Consider the following 23,257-nt stretch of genomic DNA (forward strand, 5'->3'; position numbering starts at 1 on the left):
ATGTTGATGTCACTAACGGACGTCCAAAAGAAAATCCCCCATTCATAACTGTGAGATTTTTTGGGGCAGGAAATTGTGAGAAAAATGAAATATGATTACCAAACATCATTATCAAAAACATTAACAACAAATAAGATAAGGAAACACTACATTATAGCATCCACAATAAAAACAAATTACCAAAATATAGCAACAGGTTACATCTATGATAAAATAACATTACCAAACATTGCTATTACAACATGCATAATGTGTCTTTCGAGTCTCCAACTTCATCTGCGTATTGTTTGGAAATAAATTGTGAAATAGAAAATCCTCGGCATAGCTGATCAAAGTATCAATTTACCCATCTCTAAGACAAGAGAGGGAAAATACCATGTCTCCAATACGAAATCGTTTTCTTCGCTGATGAGAAAAACGAGCAAAAACAACCAAGCTCTTCTTCAAAAGAAGGGCGCCTGTGTGGGGGCGCGGTGGACGCCCTTCCGGGCATGTCGACGGTAGCTGATCTTTCCAGTCGTCTGAAGGTTGGATGGACCGAACATATCTCCTTCTTCTGACCCTTCCCGCTTCCGTTTCGGATCAAGGATGAATGTCAGGCTAGCATCAGACGCCATTGATTTAAGCTATCATCAACATATAACGTAAATTTGCATCAGTAAGGTATATAGACCAGTATTCTACTAGCAAGAGGAACTGAGAAGGAAATAAATATCTACATTCCAACATGAAAAAATGTTAACTTTCTAATCTGAATACTATCGTTGCAAAAGCCTATGGCCAAGTCGGGTAGCGAAGTTCTATTGTGGCCCTGCCTCTGCACAAACAAGACAATTCATTACAATTTGAAGCAGTATAGCAAACACTTATGATACACATGTTCTGTCATCTCCAAACATAATGCACAGAGCCATAATTTGGCACCAAATTTGCGTGTTGCGAAGTTCTCCCCTCCCCATCTGGGGAAAATAGTACAAATAATGTAAATGCTTATGTTGATCGGTCATTATATGTTGGTTTGTGTTTTACTTTTACTTTTATTTTAAACATTATACGCCAATAAAACCTAGAAAAATCTACGCCAACACACTACGTGTCAATCATACCCATGATTGGGAGGCTAGGCTATCCAAATGATGTAGATAGTGTCCTATAATTTCTATGCCAGGAATTTGAACGTTCCAAATGGGCAGGTTTTTGCGATGAAACTCTCCCCCGGTAGTATCCCAGTGATCGAGCAAAACATATGTGAATAAGAATATGGACATACAAAAAAAATGGACATATGAGACGTGGGTAAAATATTGGCTTGATTAGATAAACATTCCTAATTAAAGCTTTCCATAACAAAGATTGACCTTCCTAAATGCAGTAGGATACACACAGCCTGCACCTTTCACACTATACTAGATAACAATAGATCTATTCAACAGCTAATGCTAAGTTACACCACAACAACAAAAAGAAGGAAAAATATATGGACGATGGATCTGAGTCCGTCCATTCAAAATCCCGAGCAATCCAATCCATCCACGAAGAACCTACGTACAGAAACAGAAAGGGCTAGGGCGAGGTAGGTAGGCAGAGGCACGCATACCTTGCAGCCGAGTGAGCAGAAGCGGAAGACGGCGTCGACGAGGCCCCTGTCACACCCCTCGCACGCGCCGGCGGCGCCGACGCACTTGCTGAAGTGCTGCGGCGCCCGTGGCCTCGGGTTGAGGAACATCACCTTGTCTGCGTTGATGACGTACGTCTGCACCAGGGACACGTCCGCCAGCGCCTTCAGCTCCGCCACCCGGATCACCTCGTGGTACGACGACCGCCGGATCTGCATCCATCCACAGCACGTAAATCAATGGACGCCGCCGCCATGGTCGTGCGTGATGCGTGCATGCCCGTGCTATATAAAACTAGCTTATCCGTATACCTGGACGACGCAGTGGCTGCGGTGGGCGGAGAGGCAGAGCGGGCAGCAGACGGCGCCGTTGTCGCCGGCGCAGTCGAGGCAGTAGTGGTTGCGCTCGTTCCTGACCAGCTCCGGGTGGAAGGCGCACGGCTCGAAGAACTTGGCGCTGAGCAGGGGACGCAGCCACGACGGGACGAACCGCTCCTCCGCTGCCGCTGCCTCGTCGTCGCTGAAGTCCATTCCCATCAACGACTCCGACGCCGACATTGTTGTACGCTCTGGTAGCGCGATGCTTCTCTTACCTCGACGTTTGTCTGGGTTGCAGGTGACGGCCGGCGGCTGGGCGGTTTGTGCATATTACGAAATGTGGCGAGAGATTTGCTGTATTTATTTGCTGGGAAGGGAACCATCGAGGGTTTCAGACGCGTACAAGGGCCATTTTTTCGAAGAAAACTTGCTCGCGTTTCATTCCAAAGATATCTACGAAAATACGTGTTGACACCTAGGTTCCATGGAACCCGAAACTGTAACGCCCCAAAATTCATATTTTCAGACCTCAAAATATTTCAAATACTTTTTTTTTGCACGTAGAGGATGTACCTGTATATGTACGTGCCATTTATACCCAAATTCGAAAGTGTGTAGTTTAGGCAAAAATCACAAGTTTTAGATGAATAATCCAAAGGAAACTCCCTCCTTCTGAAAATTTTAGATGAATAGCCTCCATTACATGCCGCACTCACTAGTGGAAAAAGGGCCTTTAGTCCCGGTTCACAACGGGCTTTAGTCCCGGTTGTGCAACCGGGACTAAAGTGTCGCGACTAAAGACCCCCCTTTAGTCCTGGTTGCTTACGAACCGGGACTAAAGGTCCATCCACGTGGGCAGCTGGCGTGCACTAGGGTGAAGGACCTTTAGTCCCGGTTTGTAACACGAACCGGGACTAAATGCTATTTCGTTTTTTTTTTTAGTTTTTTAGGTTTCTAATTATTTTTCACTCCTTTTTTTCTTTCTATTTTTCAGAATTTCTATTATTTCAGTTATTTACATAGTTTAGTGTCTAACTGCAATTATCTCTAGTTAAATTACTTACTCGTGGTCACACTTCCCGCTCGGTCACCCATCCTCCAACACTAGCATGCTTAACTTCCGAGTTCCATTCCGTCCCGCATCCAAGTGCTTCGCGCGCATGTATGTGATACTAGTATCATATCAATCCTATTAACATGTTGGTCGATGTCACATTTATTTATTGTTTGAATTTCAAATAATTCTTTTAATAAACAAAAGTAATGATGTAATAATGAACTTGAATAAATAAATAAACATTAACTTTTTAATTTGTATTTTTAAAATTTTTAAAATTTTTTAATTTTTTTTTTGTCAAACCTAAAACCTAAAAATTTGAAAATCAAAAAATTGGTTAAAAGTAATAGTAATCTTTATGCAGAATGCAATTAATAATTTTATTTTCTAAAAAAATAAAAATATAAAATCCATAATTTATAGCAAAAACTAAAATCTTCCTGCTTTCGTATTTTCATTTGGAATTTTGAGAATCTAAAAATTGGCTAACCGGGTAAACCCCAGTGAATTTGGATGTAACTTTTTCCTACGATGATTTTGATATATTATACGTTTTTTTCCGACGTCGTATGCAAAAGTTAATACGGTTTTACCATTTTTCAAACCTTTTTTGCAAAATAAGTGAAAATTTGAATTTCTTTATTTTTGCTAATAGTAGGTTGCGTAGCATATAGGAATATGAAAAGATTTTATTTTTTGAATTTTCTATCATTTTTTTTCTATTTTACAGAGTTAAAAAGACGATCCGGGGGGGGGGGGGGGGGTGAAGGGTGCATGGGGAGTAAAACCAGAAAAATAACCTTTAGTCCCGGTTGGTGTTACCAACCGAGACTAAAGAGGCATGCGCCGGCCGCATCCAACCATAGCCCTTTAGTCCCGGTTGGTGTTACCAACCGAGACTAAAGGGTACCCTTTAGTCCCGGGCTGGAGCATTAGTCTCGATTCACCAGGAGAACCGGGACTAAAGACCCCATTACTCCCGGGTCAAAATATTTGGGGACTAATGAGTTGGGATGGAAGGCCTTTTTCTACTAGTCACTCATCGCACGCGTCGACCATCTTCCATAGAACAAACCGATGACGGTGGTGACCGACAGCCTCGGTGAACCTTCCCTCCTTGTTATACACCATATGGTAAGCTATGATCTAAACCCGTAGACCATGCAAGAATACTATTGACATGCTAACATGGTATGACGGCTGCCCTCCAATTTTGCATCACGTTAGCATTTGGCATAACTGCATATTTTTCCTTTTGAAAAAGGTATTTTTTCTAGCTGATTCATTTTAGTACTTGTGGATAAATTAAAATTAAGTGGTCTTGGCAGTCCACATCAGAGCAAAGACGGAAACAAAATATGTGAGCATACAAAGATGCATCTTGGGGCCCTAGATATGGTTGGAAAGAAACACAAGCAATTCTCCCCGGAAAACTAGCCCTTGTATGCGCATGAAACCTTTGTTGGTTTCCATTCCATTTTGATCCCTTCCCTCTCTCCCCCCTGCAAACACATAGAGCAAATCTCACCACATTCGTAGTTATGCAGAAGCCGCCCAGCCTCCAGCCACCAGCCATCGTCACTACCCCGGTCGGACAAACGTCGAGGTAACAACACCGTCGATACCAATCTCTCGCCAGTACTAAATGTTTACCTCTACATTGCTCTTGGCATTTTCAATCGTAATATGCATGCGACGACAAAGAGAGGAACCATGCTAAAAGAGTGTGGTGGTAGCCAAGTATGGCCTATGAGAGAGTGTGTATATGTTGTCAAGACATATAAGGGTGGGAAACTCCAAGGTGAGAAGGGGTGAAATTTAGACGGTTGAAGACTAGAAAACACAGCCAGTGATAATAAGATTTTCTAGCAAAATAATTTGTTTATTCTAGAGAACACGATGAACTACCCCTCTTTCTGACTTGATAGAAGTTTGGGGTAGCCGCATATATTGTATAGATGCAAGGATGCAACAGAACATGGTAGCGTCGAGATTTGAATTACGAGGTGGAAATTGGGAGATAAGTGTATATAGTAGTTGCAAAATATTTCATTGTCATCCTTCAATAGCCTATTATATTTGATTTTCAACCGTGGTGGTTTTCAGCGCATACTTTATAGGGCGCTTGCCGGGGGAGGGAGGGTTTGCAAAAAATTCAAAAAATATAATAGAATAAATGAGGAGTAATTTCAAGAGGTATAATAATCTCTGCCGGCTCCATCACGACCGATGACGTATATCTTCAATTTTATAGAGTAGCTCCAATTTTTTATATTTATATTATAGTTTATATAATTTTCATGTATAAAAAGATTTGTGATTATAAAAATAGAAGTGGAAGAAAGATTTGGGTTGCTAGGCATACAAAATAACACACACGAAAGAACTATCATGAACAATGTTCTGGGTTAGACATGAACATTTCTTAGGCTAGGTGTTTTTGGGTTAGGGTTTAATAAGACCGAGCTGAAGACTCCAAGCCTGGGATGGGCTCACCTAGCACCAAAACGTAAACAATGCTCTTTTCCTATTAATTTTTTTTCATGATATTATATATGATAGAAAATCGGAGCCGGAGCCTAACTCAACAATCAGGCTTTCTGGCTTGGACTGGGAACACGATGAACTACCCCTCTTTCTGACTTGATAGAAGTTTGGGGTAGCCGCATATATTGTATAGATGCAAGGAGGTAACAAAACATGGTAGCGTGGAGATTTGAATTACGAGGTGGAAATTGGGATGATAAGTGTATATAGTAGTTGCAAAATATTTCATTGTCATCTATACAATGCTAGCTAGGATTTACAAAAAAATTACAAATGACTTGGCGTGCAAAAGGTAGTCAATATTTGTAGGAATACTTAGTGTTTCAGTAGTATGTCCTTGCATTCTACAGGCACATTCCAAAAGTGAAGACATTTTACCATACCACAATTCTTCGATTGTGTAGCACAACGTCATTTTCGAACTGAATTCACACTTTTTATTTTTTACCAACTCACAAAAATCTTCGTAATCATTCCCCTAAGAAATGAAAGCACCGGTAATACTTTTGTTGATGGCAAATCTCACCAGTAAGGAAAATGGTTAATTGCCTAGCAAATCAACCTTGGATTCTTCGCATGTTCCCTTCTAATAATATTGATTACTAGATTTCCTGAAAATCTTACCGGCATGAGCTAATTAATTTGTACGAAATATTTTGTTACTTCCTGGCAAATCTCACCATAAGGAGAACTTTTATGAGTTGCCTAGAAATTCCAACTGGGATTCTTGGTGTGTCCCCTTATAATGAAATATTAATTACTAGATTTCCTGAGAATCTTTACATATACGAGCCAATGAATTCCTATGAATCATTTTGTTACTTGCTGGCAAATCTCACCAGTAAGAAGAATGGTTATGAGTTGCTTAAGAATTTGAAGTTGGATTCTTGGTGTGTTCCCTTCTAATAATGGAAGATTGATTACTAGATTTTCTAATAATTTTTACCGGCATGAGCCAATTAATTCCTACAAAAAATGGACGTCTTTTTTTTTTGGAAAATGACCATGGAATGGATAGGACGGCCGAGCGCCAGCTGAAACTTGGCTAAGGCTTATCCCACAACAGCGAGGCTGAGATAACGAAGCTTAGTAAATGGGCTGGGTCGACCTAGGCAAAATCCACATCAACATGATCCTTAACCGGTATTAATCATGTTGATGTGGATTTTACAACAAGTAGACAATGCTGACATCACTAACTACCAGGCAAAAGCAAGCGGTACCGTAGGAAGAGCCCCTGTTTGGGAACACCCTTTAGCGGCCTAATTTTGAAATTGCGAGAAAATGAAATATCATTACCAAACATCATTATCACGACATCAACAACAAATGAGATTAGGAAACACCATATTATAGCATCCACAATAAAATGAGTTTATCACATCCACGGTAAAACATTACTTAACATTGGCATTACAACATGCATAATGTGTCTTCAAATTGTCCAACTTAAACTGCGAAATGTTTGGAAATAAATTGTGAAATAGAAAATTCTCAGCATAGCCGATTAAAGTATCAATCTCTTGACCCATCTCTAAGCCAAGAGAGGGAAAATACCATGTCTCCGATGCGAAATTGTTTTCTTTGCTGGTGCAGAAAAAACGAAGAAAAACAACCAATCTCTTCTTCAAAAGAAGGGTGCCTGTGTGGGGGCGCGGTGGACGCCCTTCCGGGCATGACGGCGGTAGCTGATCTGTCTAGTCGTCTGAAGGTTGGATGGCCCGGACAGATCTCCTTCTTCTGATCCTTCCCACTTGTGTTTTGGGTCAAGGATGAATGTCAGATTAGCATCGGACGCCATTGATTTAAGCTGCCATCAACAAATAACGTAAATTTGCATCAGTACGTAGCAAGAAATATGTCAGACGAGTAACAATTAACAAGCGAAACTGAGCAGGAAATACATATATATATGTACATTCCTACATGATATTTCTGTTCATACTGAAAAGAAAAAGGTTCAGCAAACTTTCTAATCTTAGTGGCACTTGCCAAATAGGGAACTATGATGATAACCATAGTGTATTTGGCAAGACAGCGACTACGCAACTTTTCGAGAATCAATTGGTGGTACAGTATAATTTTTTGCGATTAAACTTTCCCCCGGTACTAGTATCTCAATGGGCAAAACATATGTGGACAAGAATATGGATATACACATTTGAGACGCGGGTAAAATATTGGCTCGCTTAGATAAACATTCCTAATTAAAGCTTTCCAAAACAGAGATCGATTGACCTTCCTAAATGCAGTAGGATACACACAGCCTGCACCTTTGACACTACCAGAAAAAAAACTGCGTGTGATGCATGCAGATCTATTCAACAGCTAATGCTAAGTTGCACCACAACAACAAAAAATCTACGGGAGGATGGATCTGATTCCGTTCATTCAAAATCCGGAGCAATCCAAACCATCCACGAAAGAACCTACGTACAAAAACGGAAAGCGCTAGGGCTCGGTAGGTAGGTAGTGACACGTGACGTAATACCTTGCAGCCGAGGGAGCAGAAGCGGAAGACGGCGTCGACGAGGCCCCTGCCGCACTCCTCGCACGCGCCGGCGGCGCCGACGCACTTGCTGAAGTGCTGCGGCGCCCGTGGCCTCGGGTTGAGGAACATCACCTTGTCCGCGTTGATGATGTACGTCTGCACCAATGACACGTCCGCCAGCGCCTTCAGCTCCGCCACCCGGATCACCTCGTGGTACGACGACCGCCGGATCTGCATCCATCCAGAGCACATAATCAATGGGCGCCGCCGCCATTTGTTAGCCGCGCGAGTCAGAGAATGGTGTACAGGATCACGCTGTCCTGCGTAATGCATGCATGGGTAAAAGCTTCTCCGTACGTACCTGGACGACGCGGTGGCTGCGGTGGGCGGAGATGCAGAGCGAGCAGCAGATGGCGCCGTTGTCGCCGGCGCAGTCGAGGCAGTAGTGGTTGCGCTCGTTCCTGACCAGCTCCGGGTGGAAGGCGCACGGCTCGAAGAACTTAGCGGTGAGCAGGGGACGCAGCCACGACGGGACGAACCGGTCCTCCGCCGCCGCCGCCTCGTCGTCGCTGAAGTCCCTGCCCATCCACGACGACGAGGACGACATTTCTCTCTGTACGTATTATATACCCGGCCAGCACACAGCCAATACACAGGAAAATCAATCACAAACAGTATGCTGGTATATATAAGATCCAGGAAATTAATTAAGCGAAAATGCCAAGACCAATGTTCCTTGCTAGGATGTATAATAAGCAGCTAGTGCGAGCGAGAGAGTGGTATCGACGCTGCTGTTACCTTGATCGAGGTTTGCTCGGGATGGAGGCAGCTGCCGGCGGCTGGAGGCTGGGAGGTTTGTGCAGATCTACGAAGTGTGGCGACAGATTTGCTCTATTTATTTGCTGGGAGGGAGAGAGTGAAGGGATCAAAATGGAAAGAAAGCCATCGAAAATTTCACGCGCGTACAAGGGCTTGTTTTCGATATTTTCTCGCGTTTCTTTCCACTGATAACAACTGGGCCCCCTAGATGTATGCTCACATATTTTGTTTCAGGCTATCGACTGCCAAGCCAATTCAATTTTAATTATTTCTGCACGAGTACTACAATGAATCAACTAAAATATGCCTATTTTGAAAAAAAGATTAAAATTTATGCCAAGTGCTAGGGAGATGCAAAAAATGAATCAGGTAATTTTTTTTTGCCTATTTTGAAAGAAGAAAAATGCATTTTACAGTTATGCCAAATTCAACCGAGATCCATTTTTTCATCTCGTTAGCATTTGGCATAACTGTATTTCTTCCTTTTGAAATAGACAATTTTAGGTGATTCATTTTGGTACTTGCGGACAAATTAAAATTAAATGGTCTTGGCGGCGCAGTCGAGCAAAGACAGAAACAAAATATATGAGCACACATCTTGGACACAAGATATCCTTGGTAAGAAAAAGCAAGCAAGTCTCATTCGAAAACTAGCACTTGTACGCGCATGAAACCCTCGATGGTTTGTTTCCATTGTGATCCCCCTCTCCCTTCTAGCAAATAAATAGAGCAAATCTCACCACATTTCGTAGATCTGCAGAAACCTCCAAGCCACCAGTGGTTCCCCGGACAAACGTCGATCGAGGTAACACCAGTGTCGATAGCAATCTCTCGCTCATACTACTTATTATCCATCCTAGTTACGAACATTGTTCATGGCATTTTCGCTTTCATGGATCTTTACATATATCACCATCCGGTTTGTGTTTGATTTTGTTGTGCATTTCGCTGTCTGCTGGTCAGGTACAATATGTTCAGAGAGCAATGCCATCGTCGTCATCGTGGATGGGCATGGACTAGTCGTCTCCTCTACCCCACCCGGACAAACGTCGAGGTAACAACATTGCTGATACTAATCTCTCACTCTTACTACATGTCTACCTCTACATTTTTCTTGGTATTTTCAATCGTAATATGTGTAACATAGAAGACAAAAGGGCGAACATAAGAGAGGCATCAGTCATGAAAGAGTGAGCGGTAACGATTTAGGGCATATGCAAGATAGAGAGCAGATATGTTCTCGGGACATATGAGAGTGGAAAACTCTGAGGTGAGAAGGTGTCGAAGATAGACGTCCAGGACGAAAAAATAATGTCAATGGAAATAAGATTTTCTAGAAAAATAATTGGTATTCTAGAGACACGGTGATGATGAACTAACCCATCTTGATCACCTGATAGAAGGTTGTGGTAGCCGCATATGTCGTGTAGATGCGAGGTGGTCACAAACCATGGTAGAACGTCGAGTTGAACTATGAGGTGGGAATTGGGATGATAAGTGTATATAGTAGTTGCAAAATATTTCATGGTCATCGTCCTTCAATGGTCTATTCCATTTGCAACCGTGGTGGGTTATCTGACGCATCTTTATAGGGGCGGGGGGGGGGGGGGGGGGTGCGGCGGTGCATATATGGAGGGGTGCTAGGGTTCGCAAAATATCAAAACAATCTAATAATAGAAATGATGAGGGGTTTAAAGAGGTATAATTGTCCCTAGCTAATTTCCACCGATGACGTATGTCTAGTTTTATGCAATAACTACAAAATTTATATATTCATAATATATTTTATAGAAGTTTCATGTAGAACAAGGATTTATGATTATAAGCGAAAACTAGAAGTGGAAAAAATATGTGGGTTGCGAGGCATACAAAACAACATAAACGAAGGAAAGAAGTATCCCGTCCTAGTTAGACATGGACATTTCTTGGCTCAACTTTTTTGGGTTTGGGTTTAATAAGTTCGATTTGAAAATTCCTAGCCCGGACCGGTCTCACCAGGCGTAAAACATGTAAAAAATACCCTTTTCATATTTATTTATTTATTCATTCATTTTCATGACATTCAGGTAGAAAATCAGAGCCGGAGACTGACTCAACCATTATGCTTTTGGGCTCGCGCTAGGTTTACCCATGCCTAGCCAAGTTCTTAAACTACGATTTGCACAAAATGCGTCTTAGAATGCAAAAGGTAGTTAATATATCTATAAATCTTGGCGTTTCAGTAGCATGTCACTGCGTTGTATAGGCACGTCCCAAAAGTGAAGACATTTTTCCAAACCACAATCATTTGATCGTCTAGCACAACGTCACTTTTGAATTGATTTCACAATGTTTTATTTTTACCAACCCACAAAAAATCTTGGAAATTATTCTCAAAATAAAAACTGCAGTAATCATTTTTTTTTACTTGCTAGCAAATCTCATGCGATGCCTTGGCCATTCCAACTTGGATTCTTGACGTGTTCACTCTAATAATGAAATATTAATTACTAGATTTCTTGAGAATCTTTGGCATGAGCCAATTAATTCCTACGAAAAATAGACTATTAACTCTTGGAAAATTTATTTTTTACCAACCCATAAAAAATCTTTGTACTCATTACACTAAGAAAAAACTCAAGTAATCATTTTGTTACTTGCTGGCAAATCTCACTAGTAAGGAAAACAATTATGAGTTTCCTACCATTACAATTTGGATTCTTGGCGTGTTTCCATCTAATAATGGAAGATTAATTACTAGATTTCTTGAAAATCTTTACTGGCATGACCAATTAATTCCTACCAAAATATTGGTTTTTGGAAAATTTATTGTTTACCAACCCACAAAATATCTTGGCAATCATTCTCCTAAGGAAAAAAATCCCAGTAATCATTTTATTACTTGCTGGAAAATCTCACTAGTAGCAGAAAAGTTATGAGTTGCCTGATTATAACTTGGATTTTTGGCGTGCTCTTTCTAATAATTCAAGATTTTTACTAGATTTCCTGAGAATCTTTACAGGTATACGCAAATTAATACCTACTAAAAATATACTATATTGTCTCTTGTTTTTCCGGAAAATTTATTTTTCACCAACCCACAAAATATCTTGGCAATCATTCTCCAAAAAAAAGCACGAGCATTCATTTTGATACTTGCTAGATTTCATCTAATTTTTTTTGGCGTGTTTCCTTCTAATAATGAAATATTAATTACTATATTTTCTAAGAATCTTTAGCAGCATGAGTTAATATATATCACTGCATTGTATAAGCACGTGCCAAAAGTGAAGACATTTTTCCAAACGACAATTCTTCAGTCGTCTAGCACAACGTCACTTTTGAATTGATTTCACAATATTTTATTTTTACCAACTCACAAAAAATCTTGGAAAATATTCTCAAAATAAAAACTACAGTAATCATTTTTTACTTGCTGGCAAATCTCATGCTTGCCTTGGCCATTCCAACTTGGATTCTTGGCGTGTTCCTTTCTAATAATGAAGTATTAATTACTAAATTTCTTGAGAATCTTTACTGGCATGAGCCAATTAATTCCTACGAAAAATAGACTATTCTCTTTTTTTTGGAAAATTTGTTTTCCACCAACCCACAAAATATATTAGCAATCATTCTCCTAAACGAAGCACAAGTAATCATTTTGATACTTGCGAGATTTCATCTAATTTTTTTTGCCGTGTTATCCTTATAATAATGAAATATTAATTACTATTATATTTTCTAAGAATCTTTACCGGCATGAGGCAATTAATTCCTATGGAAAAATGGATGTTTATCTATTGTTTTTTTTTTTTGGAAGATGACCGTTGAATGGATAGAAGAAGGGATCCCATAGTAGAAGAATGGGGCCGAGCACCAGCAGCAAGGCTTAGCCCATAGCAGCGAGCCTGCTATAACGAAGCCCAGTTGATGGGCCGGGCCGCCGCAAACGGGTAGTCGTGAGTTCGTCCTTCTTCTCGCTTCTCTCTCTGAAAGAAAAAAAAAACTCAAACAAACTCTTCGTCCTCGGTTCCTCCCTAACTCCTCCGGCGAGACGCCAGACCGGAGAAGTTGACGCCGGCGCGGCAGCGAGCAGCGTGGCCTAGGACGTCGGGCGCCGAGCCCCCGACTGCCGTGGCCCTAAGAGGACGCGCACCGGCAACAGGGTAAATCACCCTTCTCCTTCTCCCCCATCTCGTTCCGGATCTACGCGTGTGACTAATTCACAGGGCGTGGGGTTCGTGGTGAACTGCTGCTTTCTGGATTCCTACGCCTTCCGTCTTCAGTTGGTTCCAGCCGTTTCCATCTTCGTATCCTCGTGTAGATGGATGCAGTAGAGAATATAGAGATCTCGTTCCCGCGCCGCTAGGGCTGCCGACGCCGCTCTTGGTTGTCCCGGGAACCTTGGGCCTAGGTCTGATCGGTTTCCATGACACTCGTATTGCGAATTCGTATGATTTTGGTGTTGTGCAGATATGCTGGAACCATGAATTCGGTAGTGAAAATTTCAGGGAGACGAACTGATTTGATACGGGTTATCCTGTACCATGTTTGCGCTTGCTGCTGCCACTTCGCAACTTCCCATCTTAGCCTCCTGTTGAGTAAATGACAAAGCCCTGCTCCTCTTGAACCGTATCGTGCGAGTGTGGTTTCACTTCAGCCGGTCGTTTCTTCACCCATATGTTTGAAAACATAGAAGCAGACTTGTTTGAGAGATGCATGGAGTAGCGTGGTTCACTTAGTGCTGAATTCCGATCAATTCCATTGATTCGCCTGCTCCAGTGTTCACAGTTTATATTACTTCTTTATTAGTTGAGTAGTTAACTTAACTCGAGTTGTGTTTGTCAGGTGACAGAATGCAGTACCCTAGAGGCATGGAACGAGAGGACTTCTCCGCCCCAAAGTCACAGAAGAGGAAGGCTGACTATCGATCTTTGCCTTCAGGCCAGATCAAAACGGAAGTTGAGCTGCTGCGGAGGGAGGTTCCACTACCGTCGCCCAATATACCGAAGCCACCTAAAAGAAGCTTCAAGAACGAGGCTCGCCCTCCCACACCGCAGTCTGATAGAGATTCACAGCCAGATTCTGGCCCCGCAGATGAATACCGGGCATTGCGGAAGAAGTACCTGCTCCTGGAGGAAGAGAACTACGCGCTGGACGAACAGTTAGGCATGGCAGAAGAGGAAGCCAAGACTCTCGAGGATGAAAAGTTTGCACTCCTGGATCAGCTTGTTGTCTTGGAAGGCCTTATGGAGCCTCCACAGCTGAAGCCACAGCGAAGTTTTTCATAGGGTATTTCTGCAACTGGTATTGTTAGTTGTTACTCCTTTCTAGTCGGAGCAATTGTAGTGGAAAAAAAAAAGCTTTAATATCGGGATTTATGGAAGCTAGCCCTATATGAGGTAGCTATGTGGAGTATCAGGATGAAAGAGTGATACTTTGGAATGAAATAGGACGGCAAAGCCCATGTAAAGCTTGCCTCAAGTTCTGTCCAGGATATATGTACTAAGGGATTCATGAATGATGCACTTACCTGTATACGTGCTGAATAGCATTGTTCTTGTAAATTAATAAGTCAATGCTATTCAAATGAATTTTTTTGATCATACATGATGCCACTTGTTCAATCTTATGTTCTACATTTGGAAAATGGCAACACATATATGCAGATGATTACTCATTTCTCAGTTGACTTTGTTTGCGTGACCTCATATCTGTGTTGCGTATCTTAAGATGAGTTGATCCGGTAAACATAACTGGTTTCTTACTATGCACACTGTTTTTTGTAATCTGATATTTAATTGAAATCTTCTGGTAATCAAAAGTAAATGTTAAGTAACTGATTGTCCACCTGATGCTCAGAACAAACATTTTAACGGTGATTTCTTTGATAATTTCCGCTTTCAACACTTTGAAGCCTTCACACCAAGTTGTGCTGGTTAAAGGAACTGAAGGTGTATAGAATATGTCATGGAGACGGAAAATTTAAGACAAATACAGAAGCTAGATCGTAATAGATATAAAGAAGTTCATATAATGGGATTAGTCTTTGGACCGTCTCTGCTCGGAGATTTAACATTAGACAAACATGTAAAAATACGATAAGATTAATTGACTCCTAACCTGACTCTTATTAAGAGTCTGACTCCTAACGCGTAACCACGAAATCATCAGTTGCGTTCTCTCTCCTTGCTATCTCTACTCCGCCTAGCCAATACCACAAAAGTTGAGTTTCACACATTAGACATTTACACATGTCAACTTGGCAAATAATAAGATGATCATACTCATACTCAACTAACAGCCACAACCCAGGTGTAACTTGCACTACTGAACTACTATACCAAACATGATATCATTTCAGAACAACATAAGTGGGGCGTTCCGAGCACATAATATGATGGTGTATCTACGGGTTCTCCTAGACGTATCGACGTTATCCTGACACACAGGCTCCTCCGCCGCGCAGCCTGATGAATCCGCTCTGGGTCCAACCAGCAAACCTGGCGCTGGCCTATCTTGCTGTTCTAGCCTTGTTTCCTGCAGGCGTCGTCGAAGCCTGCTACTTCGGTGGCTCGATCGCTGGAACCACGCTCGGGCATGCTAGCAATACCTCTGCAGCGATCAAACTCGCCTGTTTGAGATACGAATACAGGTCAAAGCAAAAGTAAATTAGCATCAGCCCCAATCGTTGGTATAGAAGTGAATTCATAATATATTAGAGGTGAAACTAGGCAAATGACATTGAAACATGCATTCTACTTGTAGCAGCAGGATTGAATACCCAAACCCCTGGATATTCGATCAACCAAACCAGGATGACATATCTCATTTACTTCAAGTCTCATGATATACCTTCAGTAACTATCTCAGATTCAAGATTGTGCAGATATCTAATGAGCTAAATAGTTTGAACCACGCCTGATGATATGATTGATATCATTCTTCAGAAACCGAACAAAGGATCTAAACCAGGATTTATGCAAGACAGTGCATCATTATGATTAAAGTTGCCCAAAAAGCCAAGAATGTAGTAATCTCACTCCAACACAAATCCTCGATTGATCAGAAGGTCAGAATCATACAGTGTAATTAACAGAAAAAATCTAGCTTCACACAAATAAATCAGTATCCTTCCCTTCTAAGAAAACAGTAAGACTTGATGCACACAAATGAAAGATTGGAAAAAAAAGGTAACAAAAGGTGTGCAAACTGAAGCAATGATGTCTACGTCTACCCTAGAGAAAATTATATGCTCATTTAGGGTAAGATTTACCATGAAGGCGAGCTGCCTCTAATTTCACTTGTGGATAAATTTGCTAAGTTTCAAAATTGTTTTATATCGAGTGTAAGCGAATAAAAATAGATTTCTCTATCTAAAGATTGCCACAATCCAAAATAATAACCTAAATAATACGGATAAATGATTTCCGGTCCTAAGTTGTTAGTGAAAATTCAGAGCACAATAAAGTTATCAGAATAGCTATGTGTGACATATAACTGGATCGGGGCTATTGCAACAATGAAGGCAAGAATGCAGTAATGTCACTCCAACTCAAATCCTCGACTGATCGGCAGGTCAGAATTATTTTAGTCAGTACAATCTAGCTTCACACAAATCAATCAGTATCCTTCCCTTCTAAGAAAGCAGTAAGACTTGCTGCACACAAATGAAAGATTGAAAAAAAAGGGTAACAAAAGCTGTGGAAACTGAAGCAATGATGTCTACCCTAGAGCAAATTATGTGCTCATTTAAGGTAAGATTTACCATGAAGGAGAGGTGCCTCTAATTTCACTTGTCTTGGATAAATTTACTAAATTTCAAATTTATATTATAGACAGAAAGTGTAAGCGAGTACAAACAGATTGCTCTATCTAAAGACTGCCACAAATCCAAATAATAACCTAAATAATACGGAATAAATGATTGCCGAGCTTAAGTTGTTAGTGAAAATTCAGAGCACAATAAAGTTACCACAACAGCTATGTGTGACACCTGCAACAATGCAAAGATGAGGTATTACCTGAAGAGTAGAAGCTTGTGAAAGGATGGTATTGGTGTCTCACAATGCAATCAAAAAGTTTTCTTGACTGCATTGACTCGATTTGAACCATGAAGACATTTTCGTTGAACTTTATAAGAATTGCATCATCATCCTCAGCATACCCCACTATAGAAGCTTCCGTGGCCCTCATATTCGGCACCAGGTCAAGATTCATGGTCTTCCGGGGAACCCATGCGGCAACACCACCACAATTGTCCTTCATGTCCCACATTTGGAGATTGGGGTAGGACAGCATGGCGAAGCCAACACGGCCATCCTCCGGCTGGATGATCACAGTATCCCCCACAGGAAGGCTTTTGATTACAGCTAGGCTCTGCCTACCGATATCGAACTCAACTAGTTGCATGGCATACGAATACGGGCCATGAAGCCACCAGTAAAGGGAACTGCCAACGAGGGTGGAAGGCCGAGAGAAATCGACGTAACCTCTGCATCCTTCCGCCGCCAAGATGAGGTCGCTCCACACGCCGGTCTCCGACGAGTAGACACGGGCGAAGGGTGGGGGACCCCCGGTCCGAAGGAAACCTGCACCAACACCACCTTGAAGGGGCTGGAGTGGCAGCCCCCGTGCACGTGTCCCTCGTCGCCGTCAGCGCAGAGCACTGCCCCGTGGGCAGCGCCACAAGTGCCAAACTCCGGCGGAAGGGCGACGTGTCGCTGGTCGCCGGTGATTGGGTCGCACACGAGGACCTCGCGCCGCTTGGGGTCGACGACGAGGACGCGCCCGTGTCGACACCCGAGAAGGGTGCCGTGGAAGGGGTGGGTCTCGGCGCCGCCGCCGTAGTCGATCCGCATGGAGAAGCGCCGGCGAGGTATGCGGTCCGGAGCGCCGAGGACGGGGGTAAAGGAGACCCATCCTCCGTACTCCTTGAAGAGCCCGAGGAGGGGCGCCTTCCGGTGGTGGGCGCGGAAGCGGATGAGGAATTCGGGGTCGGCGGCAAGGCGACGCCACCGCTTGCAGACCAGGGAGACGCGCGGGAGGGAGGAGGGCTGCGGCGGGAGGCGGAGGAAGATCTCCCAGAGGATGTCACCGATGTTCGGCGTGACGCCGGTGTGTGCGACCACCGTCGCTGAACCCCGCCGCCGCCGGTGGCGGGCCATCTCGCCGCCTTTCTCGCTCTCGCTCATGTTTGGGATCAGGAACTTTGAATCGGAGCTTCTCAACAACACTCGCTGAAATTGATGGAAGGCACGGGCTGGGCTTTGGGATTTTTCTACACCATCTTTGGGCTTTTCCTTTGAAAATTTGTGCTTTGGAGAGGGAGAAGAAACAGCAGGAAGCCCACTAATCACTCGGCATCGGCACAACTGAAAAACAGAATCTGAAATTCTTCAGTAAAATCGAGGATTTTTTTCTTTTGTTTTAGAAACCAATGAGTAGTTGTACACCTACATGCTCAAACAACTTGAGATCAAGTCCAGATATGTGAAATATTGAAATTGATAAAGTCACCAGTAGCATCTTGCTATCGATTATCGAATAACAACTAAAGGATAACTTGACGGGACATTTGAGTAGGAAGCCATAGATAGGGAAATATAAAACTATACAAAAAAAGCATAATGAAGATGAAGGAACCCAACCTCATTGTTATCTTGAAATAGTGTACAAGGTATTCTTATTATATAACAAGTAATTGTGAAAAGACCGAGCAACTTGATGCTCTCGTAATATATATCATCAAGAGATTACAGAGTTTGATTACAAATACGATTAGATGATTAACATGTAATCTTTTGATGATATTTTGTCGGTCGCCATGGCCATGAGTCATTGCCCGATGATAGGACTAACGCGTCCCCATAGTCTGAAGAACTATGTAGAGAGTTGACCCGAAGACTAGAACGAGATTCTTGGAAAAGAGCAATAGGTAAGCCCTTCATGGATATATCCGCTAATTGAGATGATGATGGCACATGTAACACACAAATGTCACCAAGTGCGACCTTCTCATGAATAAAATGAATATCATGCTCCATGTGCTTAGTTCAGCAATGTTGAATTGAAGTTGCAGATAAGTATATGACACACACACTATCACAATAGACAATGGTAGCACTCGAAATTGGCCGACGAAGCTCCTGCAAAAGCTAGTTGACCCAACATGATTCTGACATGCATGGTTGTACCTGAAGTGGATCGTTGGGCACCTAACAACCATCCAATTGGCTTGTTGGTAGGCAGTAAGGGTATGCGAAGAAGTGAGGTGTAAGGAGACCATGGTCTAGAGTGCCATTGAGATATCAAAAATTTCTTTGATAAGAAAAATGTGGTTCACATGTATCATGCATGTGTAGACAAACTCGTTGAATGCCAGACAATGTTAAGGCTAGTGAGGGTAGCATACTAAATAGCACCTGCTAAGATACAATAAGAGAGGGGTCGGCAACTAAAGTGCTAGTAGAGGAAGGGAGCTTGTCTTTGTTGTCTATTGGTGTGGAAACGTGATGATTGTCGCACATGCCAACACTAGTCAGAATTTCATGGACGTATTGGAGTTGAGAAAGGTGAATGCCACTAGATGTATGGCGTAGAGGGACAAGATGATTCATGGTGAATTCACGTGCCATATATCTGCGAGAGTAAAACCAAAGGAGGAAGTGAGAATGATGTCAATATGACATCAGCTTAGATGAGGAATTAGGCCATGGTGGTGCCTTGCTGAAAAATGAAAAGAGGTATAAAACTTTGATGGACTCTGCTATCTAGGGCATGATGCCCCATATTAAAAGTTTGTGTGGATGAACTTAATATGGCAACTGCATGCATGCAACCCACCGCCACGTAGAAATTTATTTTATTTTTATAACTTTAATATATTTTATCTCTTGATCCGTATATAAGTCAAATTTTAGATCTACGAAACTAGATCCCATATTGATATGTTTGATTAAAAAAATTGAACCTAGTTGCCAGTATGGTCATCAGGCAGCGTTGGTTACCAGGTTAAAAATTACAAGATTTTTAGACAATAATTAGAATTTATCAAATACTCACTCTTTAAATATGTAAATCATTTCTCTATGGAAAACACATGTCAAAACTATCTGGTAATTGTTAACTAGTAACTTGGAAAAAATGTATTATATATAACCTGGCAAGTGATGTCTAAAAAAATGTTGTCAAAACATATTAAGATGGTATCTTGTTCTGAAGCCCTCATCGTCACGGATCCGACGTTAAAGAAAGACTGTCAATTGCATTAGCGATTTCAGAGAAATTTTATTTTGAATTTTTGGATATGGAAAAGATTTCTTGCATGCATGCATGTTGTTGGCACCTCCGCCCCTATAGTGCACCCTATAGAGACCGATCGTTAACACCATGCGTCACACAGAAATAGATAACCATAGCACGAGCCTTTATTATAATGATTGAACTTTGATTCAACGAACCCTACCGATCTAGCGAACGAGACAAAATAGTAGAACCATATTCAAGGGGCTTACTTGAGACCATGTAAAGACTTAAGGTCTTAAGGAGCTGACCCATTTGTTTTGGTCTGGCTGGCAATCGTCTCCTGGATCATGCGATTGATTGACTTTGCTCGCGAGACCAGATGATGCATACCACTCCTTCCCAATTTAGGATGCATATTAGGTTTGGTCAAAGTCAAAATTTATAAAGTTGGTTTAACTATATATAAAAATATATTAACTTTTATAATACCAAACGTATATAATATCAAAATATATTTCATGATGATTCTAATAACATTGAGATGATGTTATAGATGTTGCTATAATTATCTATATATTTAATTAAAGTTTACCAAATTTAACTTTAATCAAACTAAAATGCATCCTAATTTAGGAGAGAGGGAGTCGGTTCACCTGGAATCAAGGCGCGGACGTGTGCATCGATCGCGATTGTGTACGGTGGCGCTAGGAGTCCTACATTTTTTTATCTCCCGGCCGGAGAGTAGAAAGAGATACTATATAGAATGGAATTCCGTATCTACACGTGTGCATGCCTTGCGTCCATTATATATTTTCATCGGAGGAAGGGGACTAATTAGGGCAAGCAAAAGCCGTCATCATTAGCTAATAGGCCAGGAACGTGCATACGCTACTACGGATCTTGTCCATCCATGGCGGCGATCCGGCACGCCGGCGGTGCTCTCCTCCGCCGAGTTCCGGCGGCTAGTCTCTGGAGATCTGCCGTCGATGGGCAACGGCCAGCTCTCCGGTTGCTGCAGCAGTACCCGCGAGGGCTCCACCGGCCTGCAGCCGCCAGAGCGGCGTTCTCGACGGCCAGTACTCAAGGCGATATCTCGTCATCCGAGCCTAACAGCTGCATCAAGGTTTTGCATCCATCATTCCATCAATATCTCACAACTTCATCTACAAGAAACATCGATCTCATACCTGTTTTGTTCTCAAATTGAGATCTTTTATAAATCTGACACTGACTTAGCAAGTTGACATAAATTTTGCTTTCACAAAAATTCCCATTGGTACATATACTTACATAGATACCACGATCAACACCAAGATCAATTTCCATAACCTTCAAGCTCGATCTGTTGCGATTTTTTCTCCTAAGAATTGGCAGAATCGTGTGATATCCTTGGCAACTAGTCTAGACTAAGACACTAGATCTGTGTATATATATAGGAGTCTGAGGAGGACAAGAAGAACAGGAGGAGGATGGCCGCGAAGATGCTGATGAAGTCACATGTCACCGACGACCGCGAGTCGGAGATGAGGAGTATCAACGAGCTGTTCGCCTTGCTAGATCCTTCCAATGAGTACAGCTACAGCGAGTTAACGTACTCGATTAACTAAGCCTCGTTTTATTTTTATATATAGTGAAGGCCCTCGACTGGCTGATTCGGTAATTCATTCCGATCTCGTGTATGTATATATATGTTGCAGAGAACTGCAGGATCGACGGGGCCTCTTTGAGAAAAAGAAGAATGAACTGTTGATAGCGCTGCTCAGCGGTGACGCACAGCAGGAGAAGGAGAAGATGGCGGAGCTTGTAGCTGCGGGTCGCTTGCTCCGGGATGCTGTGTCAGGACGTTATCAGCTCCATGGCCAGCGCAGGTACACGGCTCTTCAGCTCCAGATTCCTCATCTTGCATGTTTGCCTGGATCCAACTACTATGAATTTCGTATAGTAGCCTATCATAGAACTATATGTATGTGTAATAATAATATATCAAAGCTAGCAAGACAACCTGATATTTAGTACTTGTAGACATTTTTTAACCCCTCAATTTTTTATTTGCAAACGAGAGAAAAAACAATCCACTGAACTGCACAACTTGATAGTCCAACACTTTACCCCCATGATGCAAATTTTGGTAAGTTATTTTCGTGCATTGTACGTACTCAGATGTGTGCGTTGTTAATGCAGGGACGCACTGAACCTCGAGGAGGACGTGTCAGAAATCAAACGAGATTTGAAGAAGATGATGGATGGCCAGGGGAAGTCGGTGTTCGAGGAGCCAGGGGCAGCTGATAGTAGAGCGCTTCTGGCGAGGGTGCTGGCAGACAACAGAGATATCCTTCAGATTCTCGATAGCTTAAAGGAGTCTGTGGCAAATAACAAAACGATGTTGGAGAGCTTTAAGGGGCAGCAGGAGGAACTAAAGGAGTCCGTTGATAACCTAGATAGCTCTGTGGATACGCTTGACGACTCGGTAAGAGACGCCATGAAGGAAATGAAAGAGCGCATTGGGACAGTCAAAGAGTTGGTGAAAGAGGCCCTAGAAGAGAGTGTGGAAGAGACGCTCAAGGAGACCATAGAAGAGGCGGTGAAAGAGACCATAGAGAGCACGGAAGAGATGCTGAAGGAGACCATAAAAGAGACGGTGAAAGAGGCCATAAATGAGACAGTGAAAGAGACTGTAGAGAATGTGGAAGAGACACTGAAAGAGACCATAGAAGAGGCGGTGAAAGAGACCATAGAGAGTACCCTGGAAGAGTCCGTGAAAGAGACCATAGAGAGTACAGTGGCAGATTCGATGAGAGATGCCATAGAGAGTACAATGGAAGAGACCGTGAAAGAGGCCATAGAGAGTACGGTGGAAGAGTCCATAGAGAGTATGGAGACGTCAGTCGATAAATTGAATGAGTCGGTTGAAAAGCTGGAAGAGACCATTCTCAGATGCCTTGGATCACAAGTATAACTCGATGGATAACCTGGTGGAACAAGCCAGAAATATACTGGGCAAGATGGAGGAGCGCTTAGATGAGTAGCATATTACCTGATTAAGCATAAGGGATAATATATACGGATTTTGGGATATTTTATAGCTAGCATGTGATCCATCGACCAGGAAAAAAATATACTATATGCACTTGATTATTTTCTGCTACCCGTGTGAGGTAGTGAGGTACGTGGATGGGACCAGATG

General features: G+C 42.3%; 5 protein-coding genes across 5 annotated transcripts; 2 read left to right on the forward strand and 3 right to left on the reverse strand.

Annotated features, from left to right (window-relative positions):
- Nucleotides 1–443: 443 nt before the first annotated feature.
- LOC127310381 (protein RGF1 INDUCIBLE TRANSCRIPTION FACTOR 1-like) lies at nucleotides 444–2,173 on the reverse strand. The gene is made up of 3 exons (XM_051341062.1): nucleotides 1,928–2,173; nucleotides 1,598–1,828; nucleotides 444–626 (listed from the first exon to the last, which is right to left on the reverse strand). The coding sequence occupies exons 1-3, from the start codon at nucleotides 2,171–2,173 to the stop codon at nucleotides 444–446; spliced, it is 660 nt and encodes a 219-aa protein (XP_051197022.1).
- A 4,991-nt stretch (nucleotides 2,174–7,164) lies between these two features.
- LOC127310382 (protein RGF1 INDUCIBLE TRANSCRIPTION FACTOR 1-like) lies at nucleotides 7,165–8,635 on the reverse strand. Its single transcript, XM_051341063.1, has 3 exons — nucleotides 8,390–8,635; nucleotides 8,029–8,259; nucleotides 7,165–7,347 (listed from the first exon to the last, which is right to left on the reverse strand). Exons 1-3 carry the CDS (start codon nucleotides 8,633–8,635, stop codon nucleotides 7,165–7,167), a joined length of 660 nt encoding a protein of 219 aa, XP_051197023.1.
- Nucleotides 8,636–12,821: 4,186 nt separating this feature from the next.
- On the forward strand, nucleotides 12,822–14,434 carry LOC127307541 (uncharacterized). Its single transcript, XM_051338262.1, has 2 exons — nucleotides 12,822–12,992; nucleotides 13,675–14,434. The coding sequence occupies exon 2, from the start codon at nucleotides 13,683–13,685 to the stop codon at nucleotides 14,115–14,117; it is 435 nt and encodes a 144-aa protein (XP_051194222.1). The 5' UTR covers nucleotides 12,822–12,992; nucleotides 13,675–13,682; the 3' UTR covers nucleotides 14,118–14,434.
- A 571-nt stretch (nucleotides 14,435–15,005) lies between these two features.
- LOC127309566 (uncharacterized) lies at nucleotides 15,006–18,063 on the reverse strand. Its single transcript, XM_051340370.2, has 2 exons — nucleotides 16,851–18,063; nucleotides 15,006–15,460 (listed from the first exon to the last, which is right to left on the reverse strand). The coding sequence occupies exon 1, from the start codon at nucleotides 18,018–18,020 to the stop codon at nucleotides 17,229–17,231; it is 792 nt and encodes a 263-aa protein (XP_051196330.1). The 5' UTR covers nucleotides 18,021–18,063; the 3' UTR covers nucleotides 15,006–15,460; nucleotides 16,851–17,228.
- Nucleotides 18,064–20,879: 2,816 nt separating this feature from the next.
- LOC127309567 (uncharacterized) lies at nucleotides 20,880–23,223 on the forward strand. The gene is made up of 4 exons (XM_051340371.2): nucleotides 20,880–21,196; nucleotides 21,510–21,664; nucleotides 21,771–21,941; nucleotides 22,255–23,223. Exons 1-4 carry the CDS (start codon nucleotides 20,984–20,986, stop codon nucleotides 23,027–23,029), a joined length of 1,314 nt encoding a protein of 437 aa, XP_051196331.1. The 5' UTR covers nucleotides 20,880–20,983; the 3' UTR covers nucleotides 23,030–23,223.
- Nucleotides 23,224–23,257: the final 34 nt, after the last annotated feature.

Source organism: Lolium perenne, chromosome 6 (genome assembly GCF_019359855.2).
Source record: "Lolium perenne isolate Kyuss_39 chromosome 6, Kyuss_2.0, whole genome shotgun sequence".
Lineage (NCBI taxonomy): Eukaryota > Viridiplantae > Streptophyta > Magnoliopsida > Poales > Poaceae > Lolium > Lolium perenne.